Here is a 27,994-nt window from a genome sequence, read left to right on the forward strand (position 1 = left end):
CGTTAAAGGGAGTTTCATCCTGTACTGCTCAAAGGTTGTGGGCAGGTGTGATATGATGCTGTAAACAAGGAATGCTTTCAAAAATGGAACTGTTGGTCATTTGTTTTTATTGACAAAAAACAGTGAATGAACAAAAGAGAAATGTAAATCCGTCTCAATCGGTGTGACCACCCTTCAGATTCAGATTGATTTATTTTGTTAAATGCAATACCCATAACTTACCAACAGCTGGCACACACGCTTTAACCACTTTTAAAGATAAAAAAATTATATATACAAATTTTTACCCTACAATGTCTGTAACTCAAACTCTGAATAACTCAGAAAGATGCTGAACTGAACAATCCAAATGGAATATTTTTAAAGGGGAACTAGACAGTTTTGGCTTGCGTTTTGCACCCCTTAGTGTTCGTTTATAGAACCAAAAGCAAAACCTATCTCCTCGCTGTGTGTTCATCTGTTTAACACCTTAATCCAGGGCAATTCAATTCCAGACCTGGAGAACTGCTATCCAGCACGCTTTAGTGGTTTCTCTGCTCCAACACTCAAGATTCAGTGGTATAATCACCTGCAGCAGCTCATCAGGCTCGGCAGAAGCCTGTTAATCACATACTAATTGAGGACACAGCTGGGGTAAGCACTACCAGAACAGGGGCTTCCTTTTCAATTTTCAAGACACTCCTGAAGACCCTGCTCTTCAGAGAGCATCTTCTTAACTAGCACCCTCCCTGCACCCGTCCCCCCTCTCTACTGTCCACTCCTTGTTCCCTCCTCTCCATGACTGATGTCAAGTTGTTGTTGTTATTGTTGTTGTTAGCCTCAAAGGCAACATGCCGATTATCACTTGTAAGTCGCTTTGGACAAAAGCGTCTGCTAAATACATAAACATAAACATAAACATAATTGAAATCAGGTGTGTTGAACCAGGGTTAAAACCCAAACGTGTTGGATACCGGCCCTCGAGGCCCAGAATTGAATAGCCCTGTCCTAATCTAACAGCTGAAATGTCTCCCCAGCCTTCATTAGTGTCTACAGGAATGATTCATCACTAAATTAAACAAATCAGCTGTGTGCATGATCTAAAACTGGCAGGAAACATGCTGGAAGCAGACTGTATTGTAACACTGAATCTAGTGTGTTGGACCAGAGAAACCACTAAAACATGCTGGACATCGGCCCTCGAGGCCCGAACTCAAATAGCCCTGCTCTAAATGGTCATGTTAGCACTGAAAATTATTTAAATATATGAAAAAGTTGCAAAGTATCCCTTTAAATGTCATTCTTACATTGTTCTGGTCACACATTCATAGAATAGCAGAAACTGTTTACTTCATAACACTTTTAAGCAAGGGCGTTGGAACGAGTTTATTATTGGGGGGGGGGGGGGGAGGGACACATTTTTGGAAATCTAACAAATCAATGATAGGACAATAGGTCAGTATATACACTCAGCTAAAGGATTATCAGGAACACCACACTAATACGGTGTTTGACACCCTGTCGCCTTCAGATCAGCCTCAATTCTACGTGTCGTTGATTCAACAAGGTGCTGAAAGCATTCTTTAGAAATGTCGGCCATATTGACAGGATAGCATCTTGCAGTTGATGGAGATGTGTGGGATGCACACCCAGGGCACGAAGCTCTCATTTCACCGGGGGGGGGGGGGGGGGGGGGGGGGGGGGCTTGTAGTACAGTGAACTCATCGTCATGTTCAAGAAACCAATTAGAAATTATTGGAGCTTTATGACATGGTGCATTATCCTGCTGGAAGTAGCCATCAGAGGATGGGTACATGGTGGTCATGAAGGGATGGACATGGCCAGAAACGATGCTCAGGTAGCCCGTGGTGTTTAAACCATGCCCAGTTGGCACTAAGGGGCCTAAAGTGCGCCAAGAAAACATCCCCCACACCATGACAACACCACAGACTGATTGAAGCTGATAGAAGAGCAACTTTGACTGAAATAACCACTCATTACAACTGAGGAATGCAGCAAAGCATTTGTGAAGCCACAACACACACAACCTTGAGGCGGATGGGCTACAACAGCAGAAGACCCCACCGGGTACAACTCATCTCCACTACTAATAGGAAAAAGAGGTGATAATTTGCACAAGCTCACCAAAATGGGACAGTTGATGACTGGAAAAATGTTGCCTGGTCTGACGAGTCTCCATTTCTGATGAGACATTCAAATGGTAGAGTCAGAATTTGGCGTAAACAGAATGAGAACATGGATCCATCATGCTGTGTTACCACTGTGCAGGCTGGTGGTGGTGTTGTCATGGTGTGGGGGATGTTTTCTTGGCACACTTTAGGCCCCTTAGTGCCAACTGGGCATGGTTTAAATGCCACGGGCTACCTGAGCATCGTTTCTGACCATGTCCATCCCTTCATGACCACCATGTACCCATCCTCTGATGGCTACTTCCAGCAGGATAATGCACCATGTCACAGTCGGCCCATTCTCCTCTGACCTCTAGCATCAACAAGGCATTTTTGCCCACAGGACTGCCGCACACTGGATGTTTTTCCCTTTTCACACCATTCTTTGTAAACCCTAGAAATGGTTGTGGGTGAAAATCCCAGTAACTGAGCAGATTGTGAATACTCAGACCGGCCGTCTGGCACCAACAACCATGCCACGCTCAAAATTGCTGAAATCACCTTTCTTTCCCATTCTGACATTCAGTTTGGAGTTCAGGAGATTGTCTTGACCAGGACCACACCCCTACATGCACTGAAGCAACTGCCATGTGATTGGTTGATTAGATAATTGCATTAAGGAGAAGTTGAACTGGTGTTCCTTATAATCATTTAGGTGAGTGTAGGCCAATCTCACTGAAAAAAATAAATGTAATGATTAATTCTGATTCTAATGGATCACTCTGTGTTTCATGCAGGCTGAACATGAAAATAGTCTCCTACACATATCTCCTGTAGCTTCTGATAGAAAATAGACGGTGAAACTCTAGGATTAGAAAAGCCTGACAGATGTGACTCAGGGCGTAAGGCAAAGCCCAGAAACAACTAACTTAATAAATAACTTTTGTAGACCTGTTTACTAACATTCTTATTTATTTATTTATTTTATTTTTATTTTTTTGATCGAGGACTCATGAGCAAACCAGAAGGGGAGGAGACTTAGGCTCCCCATCAGCCAGATCCAGGTTTGATTACCGGCCAACGTGGACATTTTCATGATAAAAAAGCTGTTTATGTGTCAGTACTGTTTTATTTTTATTTAATAATATGAATGTAGGATTTATTATCTTATTCATATGGGTAGAGATGTGTAAACATATTTAATACGAGACTAAAGCTGTGAATATTCTGTCTGAAATGATCTGATTCTTATCAGAATATTTTAAACTACATCAGCCAACAATGCTGACCAGCGGTCTGAACATTCTGTTTGTTTCTGACAGAATGAAAAAGAAATAACAGTTCACTCAGAACAGCTGGAACTACATTATTTTTCAGGTGGCCAAAAGAAAAAACAGTTGTCACGGTCTGGGGTTTTCTCCTTCCACTCACTAATTGGTTTTGAGTTTTCCCTCTGCAGGTGGGCGTGTCTGGAAGTGGGGAAGCTGCAGGTCATCTGCTCATCAGCCGGCCAGGGGCACCTGAGAGACGCCTTCACTTCGCTGGATGATGAACTCGATTTTGGTATCGCCAAACAGCCAATTCAGAGACACTAGCTTTTGAGTTTTTCTGCCTTTTTGAGTATTTTGAGCTGTAGATTTGTATGTTTGACCTCCTGTTCACCCTCTCTACAGACGTCACTCCACTTCCACCTCAGACAGACAGCAACCTGGAACTCGTCACCCCACTAGTCTCTCGGTACGTCCCTGGTCTCCCCACTCCCGACAGCCCACCTAAACCTGCCCGGATCACACCAACCTCCATGCTCAACTCCCTCCACCTAAAGCGTTCAGGAACCCTGCCGCAAGTAGGCTCCTAGTCCTCGGACCGGACCCACTCCCCTCTCGGGTCATCCACACTTCAAGACCGTAAGTCCCCTCCAACCAAATATCTATCAGTCATCTTGTACCGGACCTAAACACCCTCTGTCTCCAGATCACCCCACCGGAATCCTGTCCGATGAACTCCGCTTGACTTCCTCGCTGCTCTTTTAGTTTCCCTTTTTAATAAATGATTGTTTTTGAAACTCTCACCCTGGTTCGTGGACTGATTCTGTATGTCGTGGGTTGGACTATTGTCTCACAACATGACAACAGTGGCCAAAATTGCAGTCTAAATGCATCAGAATGCAAAGTTTAAACACTTATTTTTTTCTAATTTCCAAGGAAGCGTGTACAAAATGTATTTTATTCTTAAGCCGTACTGCCCAGCTCTACTTGTTATAGGATTACATAAATGTAACTGTGTTCACTTATCACATTCAAATCTCCCTCTCATCAGCCACCTAAAATCATCTCACTCTTCACTGTAGCACCTCAGCAGGTCTGGCTCTCCCTGTCTCACCCTCAGCAGGTCTGGCTCTCCCTGTCTCACCCTCAGCAGGTCTGGCTCTCCCTGTCTCACCCTCAGCAGGTTCCTGCTGAACTTCATCTGATCTCTAATGTGAAAAAAGTGACATAAGGTTTAAAAATAAAATTTGATGAGAATAATTTGATGTATAAATATTACATGTGTATAGCTTCTTTTATAAAACGTGTCGTGGAGATAAATCTACCTATTTTACTTTTCAACACGTTGTTTTGTTTACTTTTTATTTAGCTATTTTCCTGTTCTGTCTGTCTCTCATCTTCCTGCATCTCCTCCAAATTCTCCAGAAAATCTGCTGCCTGGACTCTTACTTTTTCACCTCATCAGTGACTTTTGAGCAGATCAAAGGGATCTCCTGACCGCAAAGCGGTGTGCGCGTTTCAATGCGTCAGTGAGGTGAAATCACTGCAGTACATGATGGGCTGAGCACGTCAGGAACGATTAAAAGAACTAGTACCAGAGGATTTAAACAGATATGAACTATCATGTGTTGATGTTTTGTTGTGCCACCTTGAGAATCGTGCGCCGGGCGAACCAACGATCAGCGCTCTGCGTCCTCTCCGTTCCACAGAATCCCTGCTACGCTGAGAGTCCGTAAATATTGTAATATAGGCAGAAACTGGATCTTTCCCTGAAAGATATCTAGCCCCCCATAACTCGATCCCTGCTCCTGGATGAAAAACCAGACATTTTGATCAATGTACGGACGCCCCGGACAGAGAGTGAAAAGTGGACATGACCGGGGGAAAGAGGACGTATGGTCACCCTAATTTAGCCAGCCTGTCTGACTCTCTGAGGGGAGGGGCTGTGTCGGTGAGAAGTCTGCGGTAACTTTCAAAATAAAAACTCGCGAGTCAAATATTTGAAAATCTTTTTTTTTTCATCTCCACGTTATTGGGGGGGACAAACGTGCATGCTTTTAAGACTCGATGCTTTATTTTTTAACTTGTGCACACCTGTTAACGATCTTTCATTGCAAAAAATAAAGAAATGATGATGAAAATCCATGAAAAATTATTTGACGTGAGACGCCTTTAGGAGTGAATGATTCCTGCCCACTTTACACTTGACTTTATGTTAAAGTTGAGAGGTCACTGTAAAATCCAATAGTACTCATCACTTGCTTTAGACAAGTCACCAGTACTAAATAGTGCAACTAACTAGATTTTATAAAGTAAACATTAATTGAATATCAAAGAAGTACATGCCACTATTTATTCTGAGTAATATTACATGGTGTGAGTTTCTTCTACTAGCACATTTAAGTTAATTGAACTTCATGGTGTATACGTTATTGTCACACAGGGTTCGAGTTTTAGTTACCTGCAAAAGTCAAGTACTAAAAACCTTAATGTGGTGTTACTTGTGTCATGCTGGTACTGTAAGTGAGGAGGCTGGGGACCGCAGTGCCGTTCCACTGCCACAGTAAAGAAGTAGCGCGAGGTTCACACTAAACACTCAGGCCTCTGCTCCTTGTGGTCCTCTCTCACTGGCTGTCTACAGTCATGAGGATTTTAAGGCATGAGTTTGTTTTTCAGTGTGGCTGTTACACAGCAAACTCAGCTGAAGCTACTTTATTTTTTCAAATAAGCAGGACTAATTTCTGACAGTCTTACTTACTTAAAAAAAGCATGCAAATTGGTTGCACTTAAAATAATAAGTACTTGGCACTAGGTAATTATGTTTTGAACCTCTTCCTGTATAAAAAGTAAAACATACTTAAATGCAAGTAACTATTCCTAAGACAAACTAGTACAGTACCGAAAATTTTGCTTGCAGTTGACTAAAGCTTAAGTATATACAACTCAGAAAAACTAGTTCAGTGAACAAATTTCCAAGTACTTTGTACTAGTTTGACTAACCCCGGGTTTCCACGGGAGCCGTCAGCAGCACGTTACTGCAGCAGCACGTCTTGCTCACGTAAGCTGCTGCTTGGCCCTTCCCACGAGACGCGAAGCAGCAGGGGAGCAGCTGTCACTGACAGAGCACAAAGTCACACGAGTGACTTCGTCAGTAAACACAACAACAAGCAGGAGAAAACTACAACATGGTTTGTTTTTTATGTTCTGTCCGTTTTATAATCGCCAATACGGACCTGAAAAACAAAGGAGACCGCTAGCTAGGTGATAACTTCTCACGGGGACGCACAGTTAGTAACTTCTTATAAAAGTAAAGCAACCGGAAGGCAGTACGTTCTTTATTCTGAAAATCTCGGTAGCTTCTCTCCATTTCCGCGTCCGATTTCCTGTCTTTCCTTCCCCCAAAATGTCGAACTTGACCCGTTTCAGAGGCGTTGCGTGTGGAAAATAGAACCGGCGCGTAAAGGCCGCGACATGCTGCTCCTGAGACGCGGCCGACTCGCGCTGCTGACGGCTGTCGACGGCTCCAGTAGAAAAGGTTCTGTTGACCACAGCGGTTCCTATTAGCAGCTATGACGTGCTGCTGCAGTAACGTGCTGCTGACGACTCCTGTGGAAAGCCGGGGTTAGAGTAAATTGTAATTAAGTTCATTTCACTTGTAAGTATCATTAGGTCCAACACATTATTACCTAGTCACTATTTTAAGTGTAATCTGTTTGCATGCGTTTTTCAAGTAAGCAGAACTAATCAGATTTAACTGTGCAATTTCAGATAATGAATTACAATTCTACTTCATGTGAATTATTCAACATTTTTTTAGAATAGATCAGTAACATAACATTTTCAGCGCACAGGAACATCTAACCTGTTCCTGTTCAGTCTCTGAACCCTGTGCCTGAATGGAGCCTATAAGCAGCAATGTCATGTTTTCATAGTGTTCAGCAGTTTTGTCATAAATGAAGAAAAACTTCTAAAAACTACAGAATGCCTTTTAAAAAACATTTAATGTTCTTTAAATGTCATTTAATACAAAACCTTTCAAGTAATTGTTGTGTTATGATTATTTTTCCAAACATGCAACACAAAAATTCTCATAAAATGAATAAAGTAGAATATATTTTAAGTAAAATACAAACTAAACGTGATGAAAACACTAAATTCTAAATTGAACTGAAGTAAAAATGTAAAAACAGAAATAACATTTCTTCCTGCTTTCCTGATTAATAATTTTAATGGGTTTTTGCTCATGAAAGCAAAGTTTTGCTTCAATAATTGCAGGTAAAATGATGACTCTGACAGCTGTGTGCAACAGAGCAGAAAGAGAGAGATATTTAAAAATCATGTTTTATTACTAAATGAGAAAATCAGCTGAAACTGTTGAGGGAAGTTTGTTGTAACTAAATCACAGGAGAAGCCTGTGTTCATCATGTGTTAATAAACAAACATTATATAATTTGCGTTAACGAGCTGTTACTGCAGATAGGACTTTATAGTGGCCCAGATTTTTTTATTGAGGATGTTTTTCTGAAACCGGGTCTGTTTAACCGACATCCCGTCTTCTTTAGAAGCGCGTCTTCGTCCACCTGCAGCCACTGAGATCAGAAACGGAATCCGTACTGCAACCTGATCAACCTAATCTGTGTATTTCCAGTAAAACATGTTTGCTACAAGGTTTATGCTGTAATCTGATTTTTATTTTACATCCACAAAAGGCTAATTTTAGATTAGATATTGCAGATAATGAGGACAGCTTGCCATTATTCTAAAAATCCATTCGTCATTAATTACAAGTAAGGTAGGATGGCGCACTGGCTGCTTCCAGGCGACTGACTTTCGTGTGTTTCGCGAGCTACCGGCAGCTCGTGAGTGACGTGTGACGTGAAGACCCCTGATCTAAACTACTGTGATAATAGGGAAACAATGGCATCTTTGTTGGTGACTAAGTGCCAGACTACTAGATGAATATCTAGACCAATTATGATATTTGTGCATCAACACTGAGTCCAAAGCGCCTGCTGTTGTACCAACACTCTGTGTCACTCACTACCAGATACAGTCTCCTCAGAGCTTTATGCTAAGTATGTGTGTTTTCTCTGTAAACTGAATCATCTCAGTTTTTCCTACAAACGCTGAGGAAACAAAGGGACAGGTTCTCCAAGCCTTTTCTCCATCTGACTTATCAAAAGACACGACATGTTTTGTTTGAGTAGTCATTCCAGGAAAGCCTCTGTCTTTGGTCTGCTTCCTGGCAATGACAGCTGCAGTGTGTCACTCATTAAGAGTCCACTTTGAGATGGTGACTATGATTTACTTAACACTTATGGTGGAAAACTTCACAGCACTCAGCGTGTCTCCTTTTCTTTTTGTTGAACCCTCACCTCCCAAGTCCCATCCTGCATCCAGCCTGACTGTCATCCATCTCGCTCAGCCTCTTTTGTCTCTTTTATCTCCCCCCTGAGCCATAAACACAGAGCTGATCCAAAGCTTTTGGAGTTCACTTTTGGCTCAGTCCCAGGTCAGTAAGTTGCCCTGTCCAATTAAATGATACACAGCTCCCTCACACTCGGCTGAGCAGCCCATCCCATCTAGCCGCCTTTAGCTCCCGTCATGGCCTTACATGGGGGAGTTCTTATCAGAGGAACAAAGAGGGTCACAATGACTGAAAGAGGCAAACAGCAAATAAATCAGGACTTAAGAGGCCCTCTTATACTTGCACATTCATATCATCTCCAGTATCTTAGTTGCAAGGATTTGGGGCGACTGTTTAAATGACGTAGTTTTAACTTAAAAGAGTTTTCCCTAACCAACCAACCAACCAACTCCTAAAGTAGCGTTTTAGTTTAGTCAGTTTTGCAGGTCATGGCAGTTTAGCTCTGCATTCAAATAACCAATCATAATTTATATTCTGTCTTCCCTGACAACATTACTAATAAAGGACCCACCATTCCTTAAATAAATGTTATCAACAACCTTGTTTCAGGCCAGAACTTTAAACTAGCATCATTTCATGTTTGGTGACAGAAAAACATGGTTGACTTCAACAGAAGAATCCTGCTCAATCTTCTGTTCTCTAACAAGTACTGAAGATTGGATGATTTGTTTTAATTGTCATAGAGTCTTTGATAAGATTTGATATGACTCATTCTCAGCAAGTGGGACACCAAACATTAGCTACATACAGTGCAGCTGAGTGAGTTTCGTCCCTACTTTGTGTTTTTCAAGGTCTGTTGGCTGTGGAGGCCATCTTTAATTGTGTTGACTCCAAAGGTTAATCAGCTGTTGACATAACACCAATTAAAATTTGTTTAAATTTGAATTAAAATATGTCCAGTAGATCATGAGACATTTTACTACAAACAGATCCGATACAGACAAAATAAAATGTATGCAGTGGTCCCTCGCTAAACCGTGGTTCGCCTTTCACAGCCTCGCAGTTTTGCAGATATTTTTTTGTGACGTTGTGCATGCCTTTTTTACAACGCATTGTGCATCCAAAGGTAAAAAGATTTGAACTGGGAGAGTGTTTAAACAAGAAAGAAAAGTGTGACAATATTGATGCTGTCTGATAAAAGTGTGTAGTGAGGTGTTTAACAGCCTTAAAGATTGTGGTGCTGCGCTGGGACGAGCACGTCTGCGGAGGAGAGGAGAGCGGGAGCGTGCTGTGCCATGGAGCGCATTAGTAGGCTAATCAGCGCTCCTGCGTCTTTATAGAAGTAGGAGACGCCGGTCTCTACAACGTGACGGCGAGGCAGCGAGAGCCTGAAAAGCTGGAGTGAGTGTGTGGAAAAAAAGCCGTTCATCCACGCACGTGTGCTGGAAAATAAATAGTTGAGAAACGGACATTCAGGTGTGTTTTTGTGTGTGTGAGCCAAAAAATAGCTATAATAAATGAAGCCGACTACTTTGTGGATTTGGCCAATTGCGGGTTATTCTTAGAACGTAACTTCCACGATTAACGAGGGACCACTGTCTGTAAATGGTGATGTCACTTCCCTTTTGAGGGTTTTGTTACATCAGACTCTGTCAGTACAGGAAGTTTCCATCCTTGTAGCTCCACTCAAAGACAGTTCAGATGAATATAAGTGGAAATGAGTTCACACGATCAGCTCCATTAACTCAGTCACCATGGGAACATGCTGGTTATGAGAAGAACTTTCATTCAGTTGGACCTGAGGAATGAGATTTTTAAAAATCCACAAAGGGAACAAATTTTTAGCTTCTTTTGATCTTTGGCTTCATTTTTGGAAAACGCGAAGGCAGCAGATCTGGTCTCTGACTGATTGCCACCCCCTCTCTGAACAACGGGGGGGTGGGGATGGGGTCCTGCAGCGGTGAGCAGGGTCAGCCCGCCTCCCCTTGCTCTCATTAGGATTATAGCAGCACATTAGTGCACCGCTCCAGGGCACCGGGAGGGAAATGTCTTTAATCAACACAAGACTGGTTGTTTATTTTGACTGACATCCGTCGCTCTTTTTATATGAGAGAGAAGAGGTAATAAAACACCACCCGCAGGACTCTAAAAAACCTAAATTAGATTAATCACCAGACAAATTACATACAGCATTAACTAAAGGCAAACAGGTGTGGATCACCCGTCTGCCTCTGGTAAAGTTAGGGCACCGTGCTGTTTTCTGATGAATACAAACACTCGGTTCTTTGGTCAGTGAAAACTATAACTTCATATTTCAAAGTTCAAAGGTGAAATAATTTTTACTCAAAACAAATAAAGAACAATAGAAAATAGTTACAACATAAATGGATAAAAGGTGAGCCTAACGAGAGGTTGAGTTCTTTGCAACAAATGAATTTCAAATAATAATACATTTTACAATCTTTGTAAGAGAGATTAAAAGCTGAATGGATTAAACCAAAAGACTTTGCATGCTCTGTTTTGTCGTACTGATTTCCATCCTGGTCTGGAGCTGCATTGCAACCATCCAACCATGTTGCAAAAGTGTAGGAACTCTCCATTGGAACCTCTGAGGCCCCTAGCAGCATTCTGCTGGGCCAATCACAGCTCTCTATCAGGGTTTCAAACCGATAGAGGCCTGTGATTGGTCTACAATGATGGGTGGCGCTCTATTGGTTTGGAGGGCGGGACAATGCGACAGAGTGGAACAAAACGGCGACAGCTTGTTTGAAACAGCTTTTACAGTACATGAATGTTGGACTATTTAGACTTGGGCTTTATTAGAATCAGGAGCAGATAGATGTATTTAAGTCCTAAATTTAGAAAAAAGGATGTATTTGTCTTCTTCAACGGTGGACTGCCTCGTTGACCGACATCCATTGTTCGTTTTCCAGTAGCATGCAGAGATTGTAGAGAACCCGCCCCATAACTGAGAACCATCAATGGAGCGTTGTCGGACTGAATATTATATTTATTTAGTCCGGCTTGCCAGACTAGAAAAATGCAAGATTATAAGCAGAATACATTTTCTGATAGTATTTTAAAAACTATATAACTTTCTGAAACACTGCAAATGAAAGCCTGGTGTTAGGATTAAGACCTAATGAAGACTGGACTGTTGCAGACAAATGCAAAACGATTAGTCTCAATGCTAACGTTCAAAAGCTTATGGGACCTAAGGTATGGTCAGCTTTTGTAAGAAGAAATAATAACCAACATTTTAAATGCAATGTACTGATTAAGAACTGGCCATTTAGGTAGCAATTTTTAGTATACTGTGTTTTCAAGGTCAAATGTCCCCTGCTCACATTAGGTATGACTGATAAGATTACATAAGATCACATTAGGAATGCTCAGAAGTACTCACACACTCTTCTGCACGTTTGCTGACATAACTGTGTTGGTTCTGGGTCAACAAAACGTTGGCGCTCCCGGACTGAAACCAACATAGATGTTAAATAACTAATGAGTAAATATGCCAACACAAGATTTTCATGTCATTTTGATCAGCTTACAGCTTACAGCTGGGTAGAAGTCCAACCTGTTCCTCGCTCTCCACCTTCCTTTATAATTCTTCAGTGAAGTTGTTGAACTCTAAAACCTTTTCTCAAACACGCCCAAAGACACGGTAACACTCCCGTTCCCACCCTGCACAAATAAACAAAAGTGCTGCTCTGTTATCACAGGGTTACATGGAAACCACTGCACCACTCTAACTTGATTGCATTGCAGGTGAGAATGTGTCCTTTGACACCAGAGAAGTTGGGAGTCCATGCAGCAGAGATGCTTTGACTAAAGATGTCTGCTCCAGTAGTTCTTTTGTTTAGAGATCTTGGTTTTATACCCCCAGACGGCTGCACACCCAACATGTTTATAAAAGCACCGCGTCATCCAGACAAGGGGGCTGGCCTTGACCTGTGACCCTCTCCAAGGTGGAGCTGTGACCCACCCAGTGTTTGGGAATTCCTGGTGGAGGGTCTGATGGTTATATGGAGCATGCTGCTGAATGAAGTGACACAGGCAGGAACAGATGCTGAGTGTGAAGGCTCAGTGGTCAGCTCTGACCTCTGTGTTTGTGTTCACAATGAATGAAGCAGCAGCAATCCAATCAATTACTAAAACAGGCCTCTTTGAACTGAAGTGGAGCTTCTTTGTGCCTCAGCAGCTGCTTCACTTAAACACGCAGTAAAACATGTCAGAAAACCAAACCCTGAAGTGGATCTGAAAGAAGAAAACATCCAGAGATCAACTGGATGAGAAGGTTGATGTCATATTGTTAACTTTCTTATCGCCAAAATGTCTAGACTCAACCTCTTGCTCAACTCTTTCTGTTCTCTTTGCTTCACTTCACTTAATGTGCTCCTTCCACGACAAGGAGCACAGACGTGGTACACCATCATACCTTAGGGATTATGAGATTATCGTTTCACAGCCACTTTGAAGCAGAGCCTCTAAGCTCATCTACAATCACGGTCTTACAACATGGGATAGGTGGAGAGATGCACATAGGAGTAAGCACAAATGACCCCACTGGTAAAGCCTAGTTCCAAATGCATCATTAAACACAAACTTAAAACGTAAAACCTTCCTGAAGTCGGGCTCATGGTTACAGCTAAGAAACTCTAATGGGTTCAGTGGCAGAAATTCCTGATCTGTATCACCAACAGAACCAACCCAATTGTTCCCGGGCATGAAGTCAAGGTGTCCATCAAATTTCAAGGAAATTCTTTAGCAGGGTTTTGCAACACCCTGCTGACAGACAAAACAAAAACACTCACAGCGAATGAGAAAAATCACAACCCAAGTCCTCCATTACAGCTTTCAGTCAACAAAGTCCACTTCCTCTGTAGGGAAACGGAAATGTGGAGCAGGTAAGTCTTATCTGAATGAACTTTGAAATTAGAGTTTCTATTACTTCTGCAGACATATTGTATATTCTACAGAAACAAGCCAAGTTAGGAATCTGGTTTAAAGTATACTATCAATAATTAAGTGGGCTGAAAGTCCTCTTGATCCTAAAAAGCTGCTGGAATATGACTGAGGGAATGTATGTGGATTTTATTCTCTACTCTGGGATTAGAGACAGAAATGTGTCTGCCACAAACTGATGCTTCACTTGAGCGGATACTTAATCTGTTAGGGACCAAATGATGTTGCTCTGCCACCAAGATCATTGAGTCAGTTCACACTGAGCAATATAATGGATAAGAAAGAGGATTTGACTGACTTTAAATGTGGCATGGTTGTTGGTACCTGACAGGCTGGTCTGAGTACTTCAGAACCTTCTGATCTGCTGGAATTACACTCATTATTATCATTTGGGTTTTACAGACATCTAAAATATCCACTCGCTGGCTTCGAGTATAGCCTATATGGAGCTTTCATCAGCATGGAACAGGAATGCAACTTCAGATACCCCAGCACCTTGGATGGACTTGATGTGTCCTTAGAGACCACTTGCCAAGTAGAGGGGGATGGGCTCGGTGGACCCGGGGAAAGGGTGGATGGGTAGGTTGTAAGTTTATAATGTCATAAACAGGAAGTTTGTTGTTGAGTATTTGAGATGTTTAGGTGTTGCTGAAACTTCCTAAGAATAAAAAATTAATGAACAAAAAAATCCTTTGAAGTTTGTGAGCATGGAAACGTCTTGTGGAGGTCAGAGACTGGTCGCACTGGTTCTAGACACCAGCAGCTCAAATAACCACTGGTTCTTACCGAGATCTACAGAAAAGCATCTCTGAACCACAACATAGAGCTCTGAAGCAGATGGTGGAGTAGTGTGAGTCAGAAATAACTTGCTTCCCAAATAATTAAAATATTTCTGTAAAATAGCATTTCAAAAATAAAAGTTTATATTTTCTTAGGATTCTAGAAATTTTCTTTGAGCCAACTTGGAGCAAAGGTGCACCTAAAAAAATCTAACACTGCTGTCAAACTGCAGTGAAGATCAGAAGTTGTTCAGGGTCTGTAGCCTACATCTGGTGTCCATTATGCATCTGTGATGGTGCATCTGCAGAATAATGCATTTCCTAAGTACAAGTCTGCAAAACGGAAACGTTTTTATTGAAAAAGAAATGCTTGGTTAACTTTTGTGAGTTTTACGGTTCCCAAAAGTCCAGAGAAAAATTGCCTTGCTAACAAGTCACTTTCCAAAACACTGACTTCCATCCACAGGGATCAAAGTTCCCATCCACCCAGAGGGAAAAGGACTGAGATTCCTCCTCAGAGGAGAGAGTGACCTCATTGCAGCACTAACTTGGAGTACTTGATCTGAAGCTTTATGCTCAGCGTTCCATGGTACGGAGATCAAACCTGTTCATGAAGCTGAAGGCTCATCCCCAAGCAAACATTCCTCCTAAGAGTCAGCAGAGATAGAAAATGAGCCCAAAGCCAAATCCTTCTCCTTCTGTGGACCAGTCAGGATTAACTACGGTTAACTGGCTGACAGGCTGCACATTTCTCTGACAAATTACATCAAAATCAGGCCCAGAAAAGGCAAAAATGGGCTTTTTTAAAAGATTCAAATATAGATTTAAAAACCATTGCATTTTCATAAATTATTCAATATAAACTTTTGTCCTGTCATTCAGATTTTGTCTTTCTGTGCTCGGTTTGGGATTAGATAAATATAATATAGCTAGTGACATTTAGATAAAGGTAGTCTAATGGGATGTATGGTATGTAGTCAGGAGCTGCAACATCAGATATTCAGGAGGATTACCTCATTTGCTGGCAGTTTACACTCAAAAGAAATCAGTTGTTGGATGAACACAATCTAATCATGGCACTCATTTCCATGTGATTTAACCAAGATAACCCATTTTTGATCATGTCAAACGAACACAATTGGAATTAGGTGGTTTAATTTCATCAGATTACATTGGATCAATGTAGTATCCTTTCATTGACTCAAATTTATTTAAGTAGAATAAATTTTTTTAATTCATTCATTCAACAACAGTTAAAAAATTGAGAAAACACAATTAAATCTTGTTGTTTGAACATTTATCTTGTTAATCAAGGCAAATACTGTTAGTCTTGCTTAATGAACCAATATGGGGGTTGATGATTTTACTCATATCATTCTATGTATTTCAATTAGATTGGTTTTAATTTGTTACACATAATCAGAACCCATAATTTTTCAATAAAAAAAATCACAATTAGATTATGATGACATTAATTTTATTAACTGGATTTAGTAGACAACATAAAAGCGTACCATTTTTGTACATCTTCTGCAAGCATAATGCAATTTCAAAGGTAAACACTAGAAAACTTATTTAAACAGGAAATTCCATTGTAATCATGCAAATCAGACAGTGGAACCAAAACTGCCACAACTAAAAACGGATGTAAAGATGGCTCTATAAACTATATGTTAACTGTGTTATAAAAAATTATATAAAAATTAAAAACATTTCCCTTTCGGCAGGACAAATAATAAATACATAAATAAAAAGTACCTAAATTATAGAAATAATTCAGGGGCAATACACCTAAAGAAAAATATGGGGGGAAAAAATATCATAATCCATAGAAAAAATAAGTACAGGGAGTTAAACACAAAATAACTTTTAGGAAGTAAAACTAAAATAGAGGGCTTCAAAGCGAATTAAATTACAGTTGACAAATCATTTTTCAAATTCAATCAAAGTCTACAATGTTTGGTGTGTCTAATTGTAATAATTAGTTTATTGAGCCATTTCTATAAATCTGTGTTGTCATTTTGGTTTCAGTCCTCCAAAGCTAGCAACATAGCTTTGCTGTGTTTTAAAACATGCCAGTAAGCAAAGGGGATGCATTAAAATAATAAGAGTGAACTCTACCGGTGGCAGTGCAGGTAAACTTTACAGGCACCTAACACATAAACACAACAAACAGTGTACCGGAAACCAGCAAATAATATTTCTTGGAGGAATCCCCTCAATTAAATTTTTGTGAAATATAGACTTTGTTCTACAAACTGAACATGCCATTACATCCCAACATTCTTTCAAGTGCTCAAGCACAGATATGCCTTTACACAAACATGAACTGAAGTCCAACTATATTTGTGTTATGTAAGCGCCCCTAAAAAAATAAATAAAATAAAAAATAAATAAATAAAAAGCTTTTAGAAGAATAAAACAAAAGAGGGGGACTCTAAAGTACTCCTATGATATCTCCATTTTACCATTGGCAGTTCAACACATGACAGCAGTGTGTGTGAATTAGAACCTATACTACAAACCCCAAAAAAATAAAAATAAAAGAAAACAAGTCTGTAATTCTGACCCATTTTGAGCTATCCATATGACAAATAAAAATCATCTGCAGTGCTACACATAAAGGTGAAGTGCCCAACAGAGAGAATCCAAAAACTAAACTTTAAAAAAAATACATTTAATTAAATAAAATAAATAATGTAACCCTATACAACTCAAATATTAATCTTCAATACTGGAAATCACCATTGCACTAATGAACCATTCAAAACCTTCTGTCATTTTTAAGTGCACTCACCCCATAAGCTTGTTTTTCAGAAACTGTGCCTTTGAAGAAAGCTTTTGTCCATCAAGGTTTACAAGTATCTTCTGGAAGACTTCAAATGTGCATTTAAGTTCAGGTGGGTAGCTCAGGTTCAAACAGTATACGAGTTCAAACCACAGAGCACATACCAGTGAGAGCCTCCACACCCTCGATCAGGACACCAATGTCCTCTGGGTCATCTTCAGGTTCAGCACCCTCCTTCTGGATGACATACACCCCCATCACGGTTCGCTCCATGCAACTGTTTGCCTCGCTGTCTGTATCCTACGTGAAAAATATAGAACAAAATAAAAGTTAATAAATTGTTTAGAAAAATTCTGTTTGAACAACTTTTTCTATGCAGTTCATAAAATCTAAGTAATCAACATTATCAATAGAAGGAAAGATCTCTATAGCACCTCTCAAGATAAAAATCACGAGGCGCTTCACAAAAACAAAAAATGTAAAATATAAAAAAGAATTTAGAAAATTATTAAAAATATATTTAAAATGAGCAAAAAATTGACAATTGTGATTAAAAAATGTAAATAAAGAGAGAGTGAATAGGAAACATGGAAATCAGTGGATCCTGAGGAAGGTGGAATAGGTGGGGAGAACAGAACAAGGAGCAGGGGATGAAGGTCACACAAAAACCAGCCTGAACAAGTGAGTTTTCAGCTGCTTTTTAAAGGAGACCACTGAGTCCACTGATCTCAGGCTCAGGGGGAGAAAGGTCCAGAGTCTGGGGGCCACAGCAGCAGATGATCTGTCACCTTTGGTCTTAAGCCTGGTGCGCTGCACAACCAGTAGGTTTTGATCACTGGACCTCAGGGACCTGCTGGGGGCGTAGGGACTAAGAAGATCACCAATGTAAGATGGTGCTTGTCCATGTAAGGCCTTATAGACCAGAACCAGGATCTTGAAATGCATTTTGACCACACTTGCTTCTCTCTCAGTGAACAGAGCTGGCCACCTGCTTTTTAAGTCTGCAACCATCGGCTGACCCTGAAGAACTTCTTGCCTTCTGTATGAGAGTCTTCTGCATTTTTGCACTCACAACAGAGTTATTATTTCTTTTAGTCAGTTCAGAAAGAATTGCAACTCTTTCCTGTTCCAGACTTTTTCCTTTTGGATGCTCTGGACAGTAGTTAACTTCAGCTCTTTTGGGTTTCTTCACATTGAAGGCTGCCTGACGATTGTCACTGGACTTGTTTTTGATGGAGTTTATAGTCACCTCAGTACATCCAAGGCCTCTCAGTTTGGTGCGAAGGTCAGACATTTTATATTTTAGGCTAATTTTCCATCCATAACAGCCATTAAAAGACCCCTGTTCTCTAAGGCAAGGATGCGTTTTCACAAGAGCTTCTGCAACATCAGTCAGGTCATTGTCTGTTGGGTAGGCTTTGAATTTGTATATTTCTTCTGGCAGTCTTTCCAGAATTTGGGATTTCAGTTTTAGTGAGGGGTTCAATAGAGTTCCCCCATTGGCGCAGGCAGTATCAGCCTTCGCAAGCTCTAATTCAGCATCATAGCTAAATTGAGGCATAGTGAAGACACTTGGCCAAACCCAGTGCCTTGAGGATGGTGATGAACCTGAAGATGAAATAGGCTCTGTATCATCTGTGTCAGCAGAGGAGATGGATGAAGACTCAGTTGCTTGGCTTTGAGAAGATCTTGCATATTCTTCCTGTGGGCTTTGCAAAAATATCACCCTAAGGGTGGCTTTGTCCTTTACTTCTGAGATGTCTGACAAATTCGTGAACTCATTTCCAAAGTCCTTATCTTGATATTGAAGTCGAATATCTTGTTGTAATCCAAAATTTGTCTTTACTGTGTGGCTCAAATCTTCAATTGAGACCGGTGTCCCTCCTGGAAGAATCAACTTCCTGGCATCATCTTCACCCAGGATTATTCGCAGTCTTAAGCCTGGTTTATGCTTCTCCGTCAGCTCCGCAAGGGACAGACACGCACGGACTGACGGAAGTGTTTTGCTCTCATACTTCTCCGTCTCCTGGAGAGTGTTGCAAAGCAATTGCCCGGCAGGACAACAGAGGGCGTAGCGCTGCTCTGTGGTATCCTGTCATGTATCGGTCCAAGATCGTGTGTTTATATTGTGTTTTTTGTGTTTATAAGAGACTTTTAACACGGACATAATTGTCTCTCATTCTCCCACCTCTTCATGCACTCGCCACCTCTAAACCCACGTTTCCTGTCATTTCCATCCACAAATAAAACGCTTGCTGCGCATCTTTTCACTCCTCCAGTCACGGGAGGATGAAACGTTCATATTTTTAGAGTTTTTTCGCGAGGTATTCTTCAAGCTTCTCCGTGTCTGCCGCTAGTTATCCTCGGCTCTCTTTGCAATGGCGGCGCTGTAAACAACAGCGGCGTCCTGACCAATCACAAGCTTGCGAAGTCCGTCTTGTTCGACGGATGTTTAAAAAAGTGGGCTTGACTCCGTACGTACTTGCATGCCTGCCGGAACCCTACGCAAGGACGGACAATGGTGTTGCGTGTCTCCGCACTGACGCAGACGGAGAAACATAAATCAGGCTTTAGGGGTGATGTCATTTTGAAGATCTGAAAAAAAGTTAAGCAATTCCTTCTGAAAAGACACCTTTTGGGCATATCAACAAGCAACACTTAGGGGCCCTTGTGCACTTCTGTGCAACTTTAATAATACTAGTTTTTGATGTGATAACAACAGAGCAGAAACACTTTAAATTTAAAACACAATTTCTCTTATCAGTTTAGAAAGAATGTAGTAAGAACTACCCATTTTTGTTTGATTTGGGTTTTGAGATAAGTGTTTTCTAATGCAAACACAAACAATTCATTTTAACATACATTATACCAGGGTTTGCCCCAGAAAATGAGTTAAGCCGGGCACTCCTCCATGAGAGCGGCGGGGTGGGGGTGGGGGGGTGGTTGCACACGTTCCGCTGCTGTTTCTCACCAGTATCAGCTGATAGAGGGCTCTAGTTTCGTTGCGTCGTTCTTGTCAGCAGACACGGTAGGGTCGGGGAGGGGGCGGGGCATGACGCTTAGCCTGGCAGATGGTAAGCAAAGCCTGGCGGGCCGCCAGGCTTATAAAGCGCTGTGGGAAACCCTGTTATACAGTATGAATAAATACAGTATGAAAAGTAAATCAAAATACTTACAATCAATTCTATTTTCCCAGCAAACTCACAGATCTCTTTAGAGTAACCAGACACAGTCCTCCAACAGAGTAGGCAGCTAAGGGGTATTCATCAACCAGTTCCTCGTGTGCAATGATAGCCACTTCCCTCACATGTGACGTGCTCAGTTCAAAAGCTCTAAAGTGCTCCCTATACCAAGCAGACAGCTTTCTCACAAAAAAAATGTAACTTCCCTTCCAAAACACAGAGCTGCAACACTTATGCAAACTCAGGCAGACCAAATGACTCTCCATGGATAATGATCATTCCTTTGCTGTTGTAGGAGCCATATGTGTCATTTCTTTTTGTGCACTTGAGAGGAGGCTTGGCCTCATGTTATTGGTTAATTGCTTGTGGAAGCACCAGCCTACTTAAGCCAACACAGATTGGACTCAGGTGTGGCTGGATGGGACAAACAGTTTTTTACTGTGTGGCGAGGACTGTGGCTGTGTGTAAAGGACTCTGCGGACTGTCATTGGGGCAAGTAACGCATTCACTGCAAACCAATTTTACTGCTGTAAATGGATCCTGGACATTCTGGAACAAGACAAATAATAAACATCATCAGAAATAAACTCAAGCTGCATTTCTTAAAGCACACGTAAAGACCACCCGCAACAGCTACCAGGTAGTGCCAGTGTATCGCTATCAGAGGATCCCAATGATCTTGAAGCTTTAACGCCCAATCATTTACTTCTTATGAAAGGGAAACCTGTCCTTCCACCAGGTATCTTTGAGAAAGAGGACCTTTATGTAAAGAGAAGGTGGAAACAGGTACAGTACATTGCTGATTTATTTTGGAAGCAGTGGATCAGGGAGTACTTGCCACTATTACAGGAAAAACAAAAATGGATCAAAAGGAAAAAAGGGTTAGAAGTGGGAGATATAGCTATGGTTATGGACTACACCACTCCTAGAGGATCATGGGTGTTAGGGAAAGTCATTAAAACGTTTCCTGACAAGAAGGGCTTGGTTCGAGTGGTTCGCCTTCAAACCAAGACTAACATTATCGAGAGACCAGTAACTAAACTATGTTTAGTGTGTGAAGGGGAAGATTAGGTTGCAAAAGGTATTACGGGTCTTTTGGTTTATGTTTCTTTTTATTATGTATTGGTGTTTTTTGTGTTTTATAATGGCTCCTGTAATTTAAGTTATTGTAATTGCTTTGTCTTCTGCCATGCGCAATTAGGGGCTGGCGTGTAGGAGCCATATGTGTCATTTCTTTTTGTGCACTTGAGAGGAGGCTTGGCCTCATGTTATTGGTTAATTGCTTGTGGAAGCACCAGCCTACTTAAGCCAACACAGATTGGACTCAGGTGTGGCTGGATGGGACAAACAGTTTTTTACTGTGTGGCGAGGACTGTGGCTGTATGTAAAGGACTCTGCGGACTGTCATTGGGGCAAGTAACGCATTCACTGCAAACCAATTTTACTGCTGTAAATGGATCCTGGACATTCTGGAACAAGACAAATAATAAACATAATCGGAAATAAACTCAAGCTGCATTTCTTTAAGCACACGTAAAGACCACCCGCAACAGCTACCAGGTAGTGCCAGTGTATAGGGCACTGGCGCTACAGCTGTAGTTCATACCATTGTACGACACATTCTTTGCAATGTGAAGATCAGTTTCATCTGGTAGTCTTTGCTTAATAGCAGCTGCAATGTCATTTTGGAGCACATCAATAGGCAGTGATGAAACATTAGTTACAACCAACTGTTTTTTCTCATCAGACATGTGCAAATGATAAGCAACGACAAGCTGTTGTTTTCTGGCCAGTGTGAGAGGTATGTTTTTAAAACAGTTGGCGTGGCAAGCAATCTGTTTAAAAAAAAGCTATGTTTCCCCTCAAACCTCATTGTCCACTTATGAACGAGCGGTCCAAAGAGACGTATCATGACAGGATAGTGTTCAACAAAATGGTGTTTGGGGAGAATACGGCTGTTTGGAAAAAGTTCTTGGTATTTCTGTCGATGCTCTCCGATTTTGAACTCAAGATACGATATAGACTCATCACAGTGGATTGGGGCAACAACAAGTTCCACTATATCCTTGAGATCCAAAATAACATGCCAGGCCTGTTCATCTTCTGGAACAAGGGGACCAATAATAAGAGGCAACAAGCGAAGCAAAGCCCAATTTTCGTGTGCATTTCCCCCTATATGTTTTTTCCTGGAGTAGGTTTGTAGTATGACATGAGGACGATTTGTCTTATCTCCCCATTTGTACTCAAAAGTTTGGATTGAACTGTTAAGTTTTTCTAAGGTGAAATACTTTTTAAAGATCAAAACAGCCAAACAATCTGCTACTTCTACAGGTATAATGCCCTCAAATAAATCGTGTACAATATCCAGGGGAAAGCCTGCAGTAACATCAAAATGAGAGACTTTTAGTCAAAACACAATCACGTTTAACCCCACAACACAGGCTTGAGGTTTCCAATGCAGATTGCAAGTGAGCCTGATGGAGTTCACGTGTTCTGCACTTAAAAACGCCTGCAGTCAAAAACTGAATTTCATTTCTCTTAACACAGAATCTACATATGTGATCCCCAGAAAAATTTAACAAAACCTTCAAGCCCGTGAGCAGCTAGGTTATCCGCCATTACACAATTTACAGTGCCTTTAACAAACTCATTCAACTGAGAAATAAACATGCCGTGTTGTTCCAAGATTACAAGATCTTTTAACAGGGGTTCCAACACTTTATCAAACCCAAATGTCTTTAAATCAGTACTTTTATGAAGAACCGCTAGATAAATGGAGGACAGTGCAGAATGAGAGCCTGGAGGCCAATTATCAAAGTCCCAATATACACCACAAAGCTTGTGTACTTTGTGTGAGGTTCCAAGAGGATTGCACACCTCAAAATCATCAATGTACAGCATAATAGAGATTCTCAACTCCTCATCGGCTAAAAAGCAATTGGTTCTAAAGTGCTCGCCATCTCGGAAAGACTTGTAAACACTCGGACGATCAGCCAAATCCTCACTTTTTTATTGTCCTATATGTTGCTCAATCACTCCATCTAGTATGTGATTATGACTCAATAACTCTTGCAATGACTTTAATAAAGGAATGTACTGAAATGACTTTCTTTGATCAACAGATAAAATGTACTCAACAACTCTACAACCCTAAAGTTAAACTTATAGTATTGTTTTCTTTTAAATGAAGTTCCAAGAGGACCACACGTAGCTAAAATTTTTGATACTGGGTTAGAAATGCACACGGTATTGGCAAGCTCCTCAACAAAAGCCTGTTCGATATGAAGGTTATGGCTCTTGAATACCTCTTCAACAGTTTGTTTTGTGACTGAAGTACAAGAAGAACTCAACAAAAAACTCAGCTCCTCCACCAAGTTATCGACTGCTGTGGCTGGAATTTGAAATATATATTCCAATTTTAACAATATCCCAGCCATTTTTTGTTCAACAAGCTCAGTCAAATTTTCAGTGGAATCATCACTTCCTGACACAAACTCAGTTCCAACTTCCGGATTTGAGAAATCAGAGCAACTAGCACCTACACTTTCAGTTTCATCTGAATCTTGTGCTGGGTCAACAAACACCACTAAACCTACCTTGAAATCTTTAAGTGAATCTGAATGATGCTTCCTGTTTTTGTGTGAATAAAATGGACCAAAAATATCTGTCTTGAAAGAGCAGCCTGAAAATACACAAGTTACTGTCTCACCATTTCGTAAATGTGATCCAATATGTCCAAAGTAATCTCTCTCTGTGGTAAAGTCACTGCAGTCACATAACTCACACCTAAAAGTGACTGAACTGCCAGCTGTCTGTTTAAAATGAGCAGAATGACATCTGTACACATGTGTTTTTAGTCCACACCAGGTCTTAAATGTGCATGGACAATTTACATATATACAAACATAGCGCTGGCTGGGTCCATAATGGTGATGTAATCTACAGTGTTTCAATAATTTGTACCTACTACTCTCCCTGATGGAACAACTCTTGCACTGCCACATTCACGTCACTGCAAGAATAAACGAGAAGCAGTTTTTAAGGATGGTTTAATTGGCACATTTTTCTTTTTAAACAAATCATAAAACTATCATAAAAAATCTATGATGATAAAATACTTACCATGAGGAGGCAAATAGGAGGCACAAACAAACAGACAAAGGGGGCAGCTTTCTTTGTGGTGTAACTATGGTAAAGAAAACAGACAAAATTATTTTATAAAAGCTTCCACAGTGTAATTTCTTCTTACTTTTCTGCAAATGTATATTACTAACACATGCACATGTATAAAAATGCAAATATACATAAATACTTCTTGCAATATACAGTTCACAGATAAAATTCCAATCTGCTGCCAAATGTTATAGTAGTGTTTCAAACCATGCAATAAAAATGGTGGTAGTTGCTGTAAAGGTTCATGCGCTCTTCATGACTATCTGCCACTGGGTTTTCCTCTGACCTATTCATGCTTTTATTCCCATGAGCACTCATGTCACTTCGAAGTATGCAGCCCCTGAATTTGGACACAGCTAATGTTTAGCAACTCGCATGTACTAGTTTAACTTGCATCAACGCGATATGCGAAGGATCATAAAAATGAAAAGAAAGAAAGACCACAATGGCTTGCAATAACCGTAATTTAAGAGCAATGTTACGGCTAACGGAGCAAGGTTATAGTTTGTTAGCTAACTTCATTTACTGTGGAAAAATGAATTACAAACGTTAATAGTTTACTAAACATCTCAATATCCGCTCAAAACACTACTCAAAACTAACTACAGAAATGGGTTAACCAGAAAAAAATGAAAAGCAATAAAGTGGTAATGCAAAGAATGATACGAACAGCCAGAGCGCATTAGAAACCAAGTATTAGACGGTGCCAACTGGCACCGTCTAATACTTGGTTTCCTCTGCATGCGGTCCGGTCTGCTTTGCCGTTTAATTTCCAATGCAGGCTTGAATAGGAAAATGTGAAAAATGACTAACCAACGTTCTATTTCGTCTAGTCTTAGCCCTTAAGCTAGCTGCTATTGGAAGGATGATCTCCGCATCAGCCAATCATGAAGAGCTTAAATGTACGCCCACCAATAGTGGGCCCCCTCGTGGTATATAACCGCAGTGATCCCACTGCTCACCTCCTTTTTCTCTTCATGTCAAGCTTGAGAGCTTCCTTAAAGAGCAAATATTATCCTGAAAGAGCAAAATTATCCGAGAAGACGACTTACCAGCCATGTCCAGTGACTCCAGACCCTGCCCGACCTGCCAGACGGGCTCCATTTCCAGCGGCGACCTGCACGCTAAGTGTGAGGTCTGTCTCGGGGCTCACCACGCTGGCCTGGCCTTGACCCCGCAGGCCTCGTGCCCATTCTGTGCCGCTCTGCCCGTGGCAGAGAAGATTCGCCGGGTCGAGTACTTCACTCCCGCCGCCGCCGAAGAATTTCCGGTGGCTGACTCGTACCCGCTGGACAAGGCTTTGGATTTCTTCGACGCCGGTCAAGAGCCGGCTGGCTTCAACCGGCTGGATGACGTCACCGGCAGCGAGAACTACGATGAGGCGGCATCCCTCCTAGACATAACGGAGGTCGACGAGCTTCGCTCAGCGGGTCCTTCTGCCCCAGTGACTTCTTGCTCCTCCCTGCCAGCAGTAAGAGCACTGCTCCAGGAGCTGCCCGCCATCAAATTCTGCGGCAGCAGCCCGCAAGGGGCTAGCTGTGCCAGAACCGGCCCCGCCTGAAGCGGATGATTTGGCGGGAATTTTCGGGGCAACTCAGACACGCTGTCCAGACCCTATCTGGCCGCGCTTCCCCGCTACTATGAGCTGCTGGTCTGCCGCCTTTTACGAGCCTGCCAAGCTCAAGGCGCCAGTCTCCACGTATGCGCCCATCACCAAGGTTGAGGGGTTTTCCGACCAAGGCTGGCCGTCAGTTCCTCCGCTAAAGCCGGACTTGGCCTCGCTGTTCGGCACCAAGAACCACCTCGCTGGCCCGCGAGCTGTTCCCGCTTCAAAACATGACCAGCTGCTGACGCAGCTCACCGACCGCGCACATCAGTGTGCCTTTCAGACCGGCGCTGCAGGGAATAACATCGCCCTTCTTGCCTTCGGTGTCTCAAAGATGATGGAGGAGCTGGAAGCTCCCGAGGAGTCGAAAGCCGTCATTACTAAGACTGCTGATGCTATCCTCAATCTGTGTGCTGCTGTGCTCACCGGTTCTGCTCGCATCGCTGCCTGGCAGACCCTCATCCAGCGAGCGATCTGGCTGAAGGCCCTGCCCTCCATTCCAGAACATCTGCAAAGGGAGATGCTGGACGGCCCCATCACCACCGATGTTCTGTTTGGTCCCATTCTTAAGGGCGTCATTGAGAGGGCTCAGAAGACGGCCAAACTATCGGCTACGGTGCGAGACCTGGTCCACCCTCGGTCAGCCTCGCACTCCGGCCGTTCCGCCAGAGGATGGGACGAACGGCGCAGAAGCTTCAGACGCCCAGCTTCACCGCCCGCTCCACGGAGCCGGCCTCCCGCTTCGGCTCCACATCAGCAGGACCAGCGAGATGGCGGACAACGGTTCCGGCGGGCCCAGCAGATGCCATCTTGGCAGTCCCAGGTGCAGGAGCCTCGCCAAAAGCAGCCACGGAAGTGACTCTTTGGGGGGAATGTGTGTGTTACTGATTGTTCTGCTGTTGTTGTTGGTTTTGAAATAAAACCCAAAAAAACGTCACTCAAAGAGCACAATCCTACAGTCCTCCGCAGAATCCTCTGCCGAGTTTTCACACATTTTCCCCACACCAAGCACTGCTGCACACATACATGTTCCTGCAGGCAGTCATAATACACGGCCAGCCGTAAGGATGCGCTCCATTTGCGCTCCGGCCCCAGCAGCCGGCCAGGCCCAACTCTTCCCGCTCTCCCCATACCGTTGGGTGGGGCGGGATGTCAGGTCGCTGTCTCGACCGCGCGCGGCGGCACAGTGCGCGGCTCCATCCGCTGGCACTCTGTCCCCCCCGTGCACGGGGCCGGCTCCCACTCGTCCTTCACTTTCGGACTCCACGCTCCGCGGTGCGGACCAGCCTGTTCCAGCTGTTTTGCACTCGCCCTTTTGAGCGCAGCCCTCCATGGGTCGCCCCCAGTTCTCTGGTACGGGTGACGGCAGTAAGGGCGCATGCACAACCCTCAGACGTTGTTTACGTGACCGCGCACACGCGTCCACTGTCGGAACGCGCGCACGAGTGGCGCCGCCTTTGTATCATGAGCAAATTGATTTCGGACACCATTCATTGCGGTCACGCACTTCATTTTCAGGCCACTCCACCTCCCTTCAACGGGATCGTGGAGACGACGTTCACATCGCAAGTACAGTCTCAGGCCCTAGAGCTGGAGTTGCGGGACCTTCTGTCCAAGGACGCTATTTCCCGAGTCCCTCGCGGACAAGAGCTCTCGGGCTTCTACTCCCGCTACTTCGTAGTACCGAAGAAGTCGGGAGGAATGAGACCGATTCTCGACCTGTCCCTGTTCAACTGCTCCATAGCAGTAATGCA

At 42.4% G+C, this 27,994-nt stretch overlaps 1 protein-coding gene across 5 annotated transcripts in view; it reads right to left on the reverse strand.

Moving 5' to 3' along the window:
• adamtsl5 (ADAMTS like 5) overlaps positions 1 to 27,994 on the reverse strand; it is a 62,751-nt gene that overhangs the window by 30,258 nt on the left and 4,499 nt on the right. The window contains exons 1-3 of one of the 5 annotated variants that reach the window (XM_054732540.2): positions 13,562 to 15,329; positions 12,306 to 12,431; positions 12,151 to 12,219 (exon numbers count right to left, since the gene is read on the reverse strand). The exons of 1 other annotated variant lie outside the window; for it this stretch is intronic. In XM_054732540.2, coding sequence (XP_054588515.2) covers positions 12,151 to 12,176 — 26 coding nt within the window. In that variant the 5' untranslated portion in view covers positions 12,177 to 12,219; positions 12,306 to 12,431; positions 13,562 to 15,329. Of the gene's footprint in view, positions 1 to 12,150; positions 12,220 to 12,298; positions 12,432 to 13,561; positions 15,330 to 27,994 lie in introns of those variants that run through there. 3 more of the 5 variants (XM_054732535.2, XM_054732536.2, XM_070554748.1) reach the window with 3 other exon arrangements.

Source organism: Nothobranchius furzeri, chromosome 9 (genome assembly GCF_043380555.1).
Source record: "Nothobranchius furzeri strain GRZ-AD chromosome 9, NfurGRZ-RIMD1, whole genome shotgun sequence".
Lineage (NCBI taxonomy): Eukaryota > Metazoa > Chordata > Actinopteri > Cyprinodontiformes > Nothobranchiidae > Nothobranchius > Nothobranchius furzeri.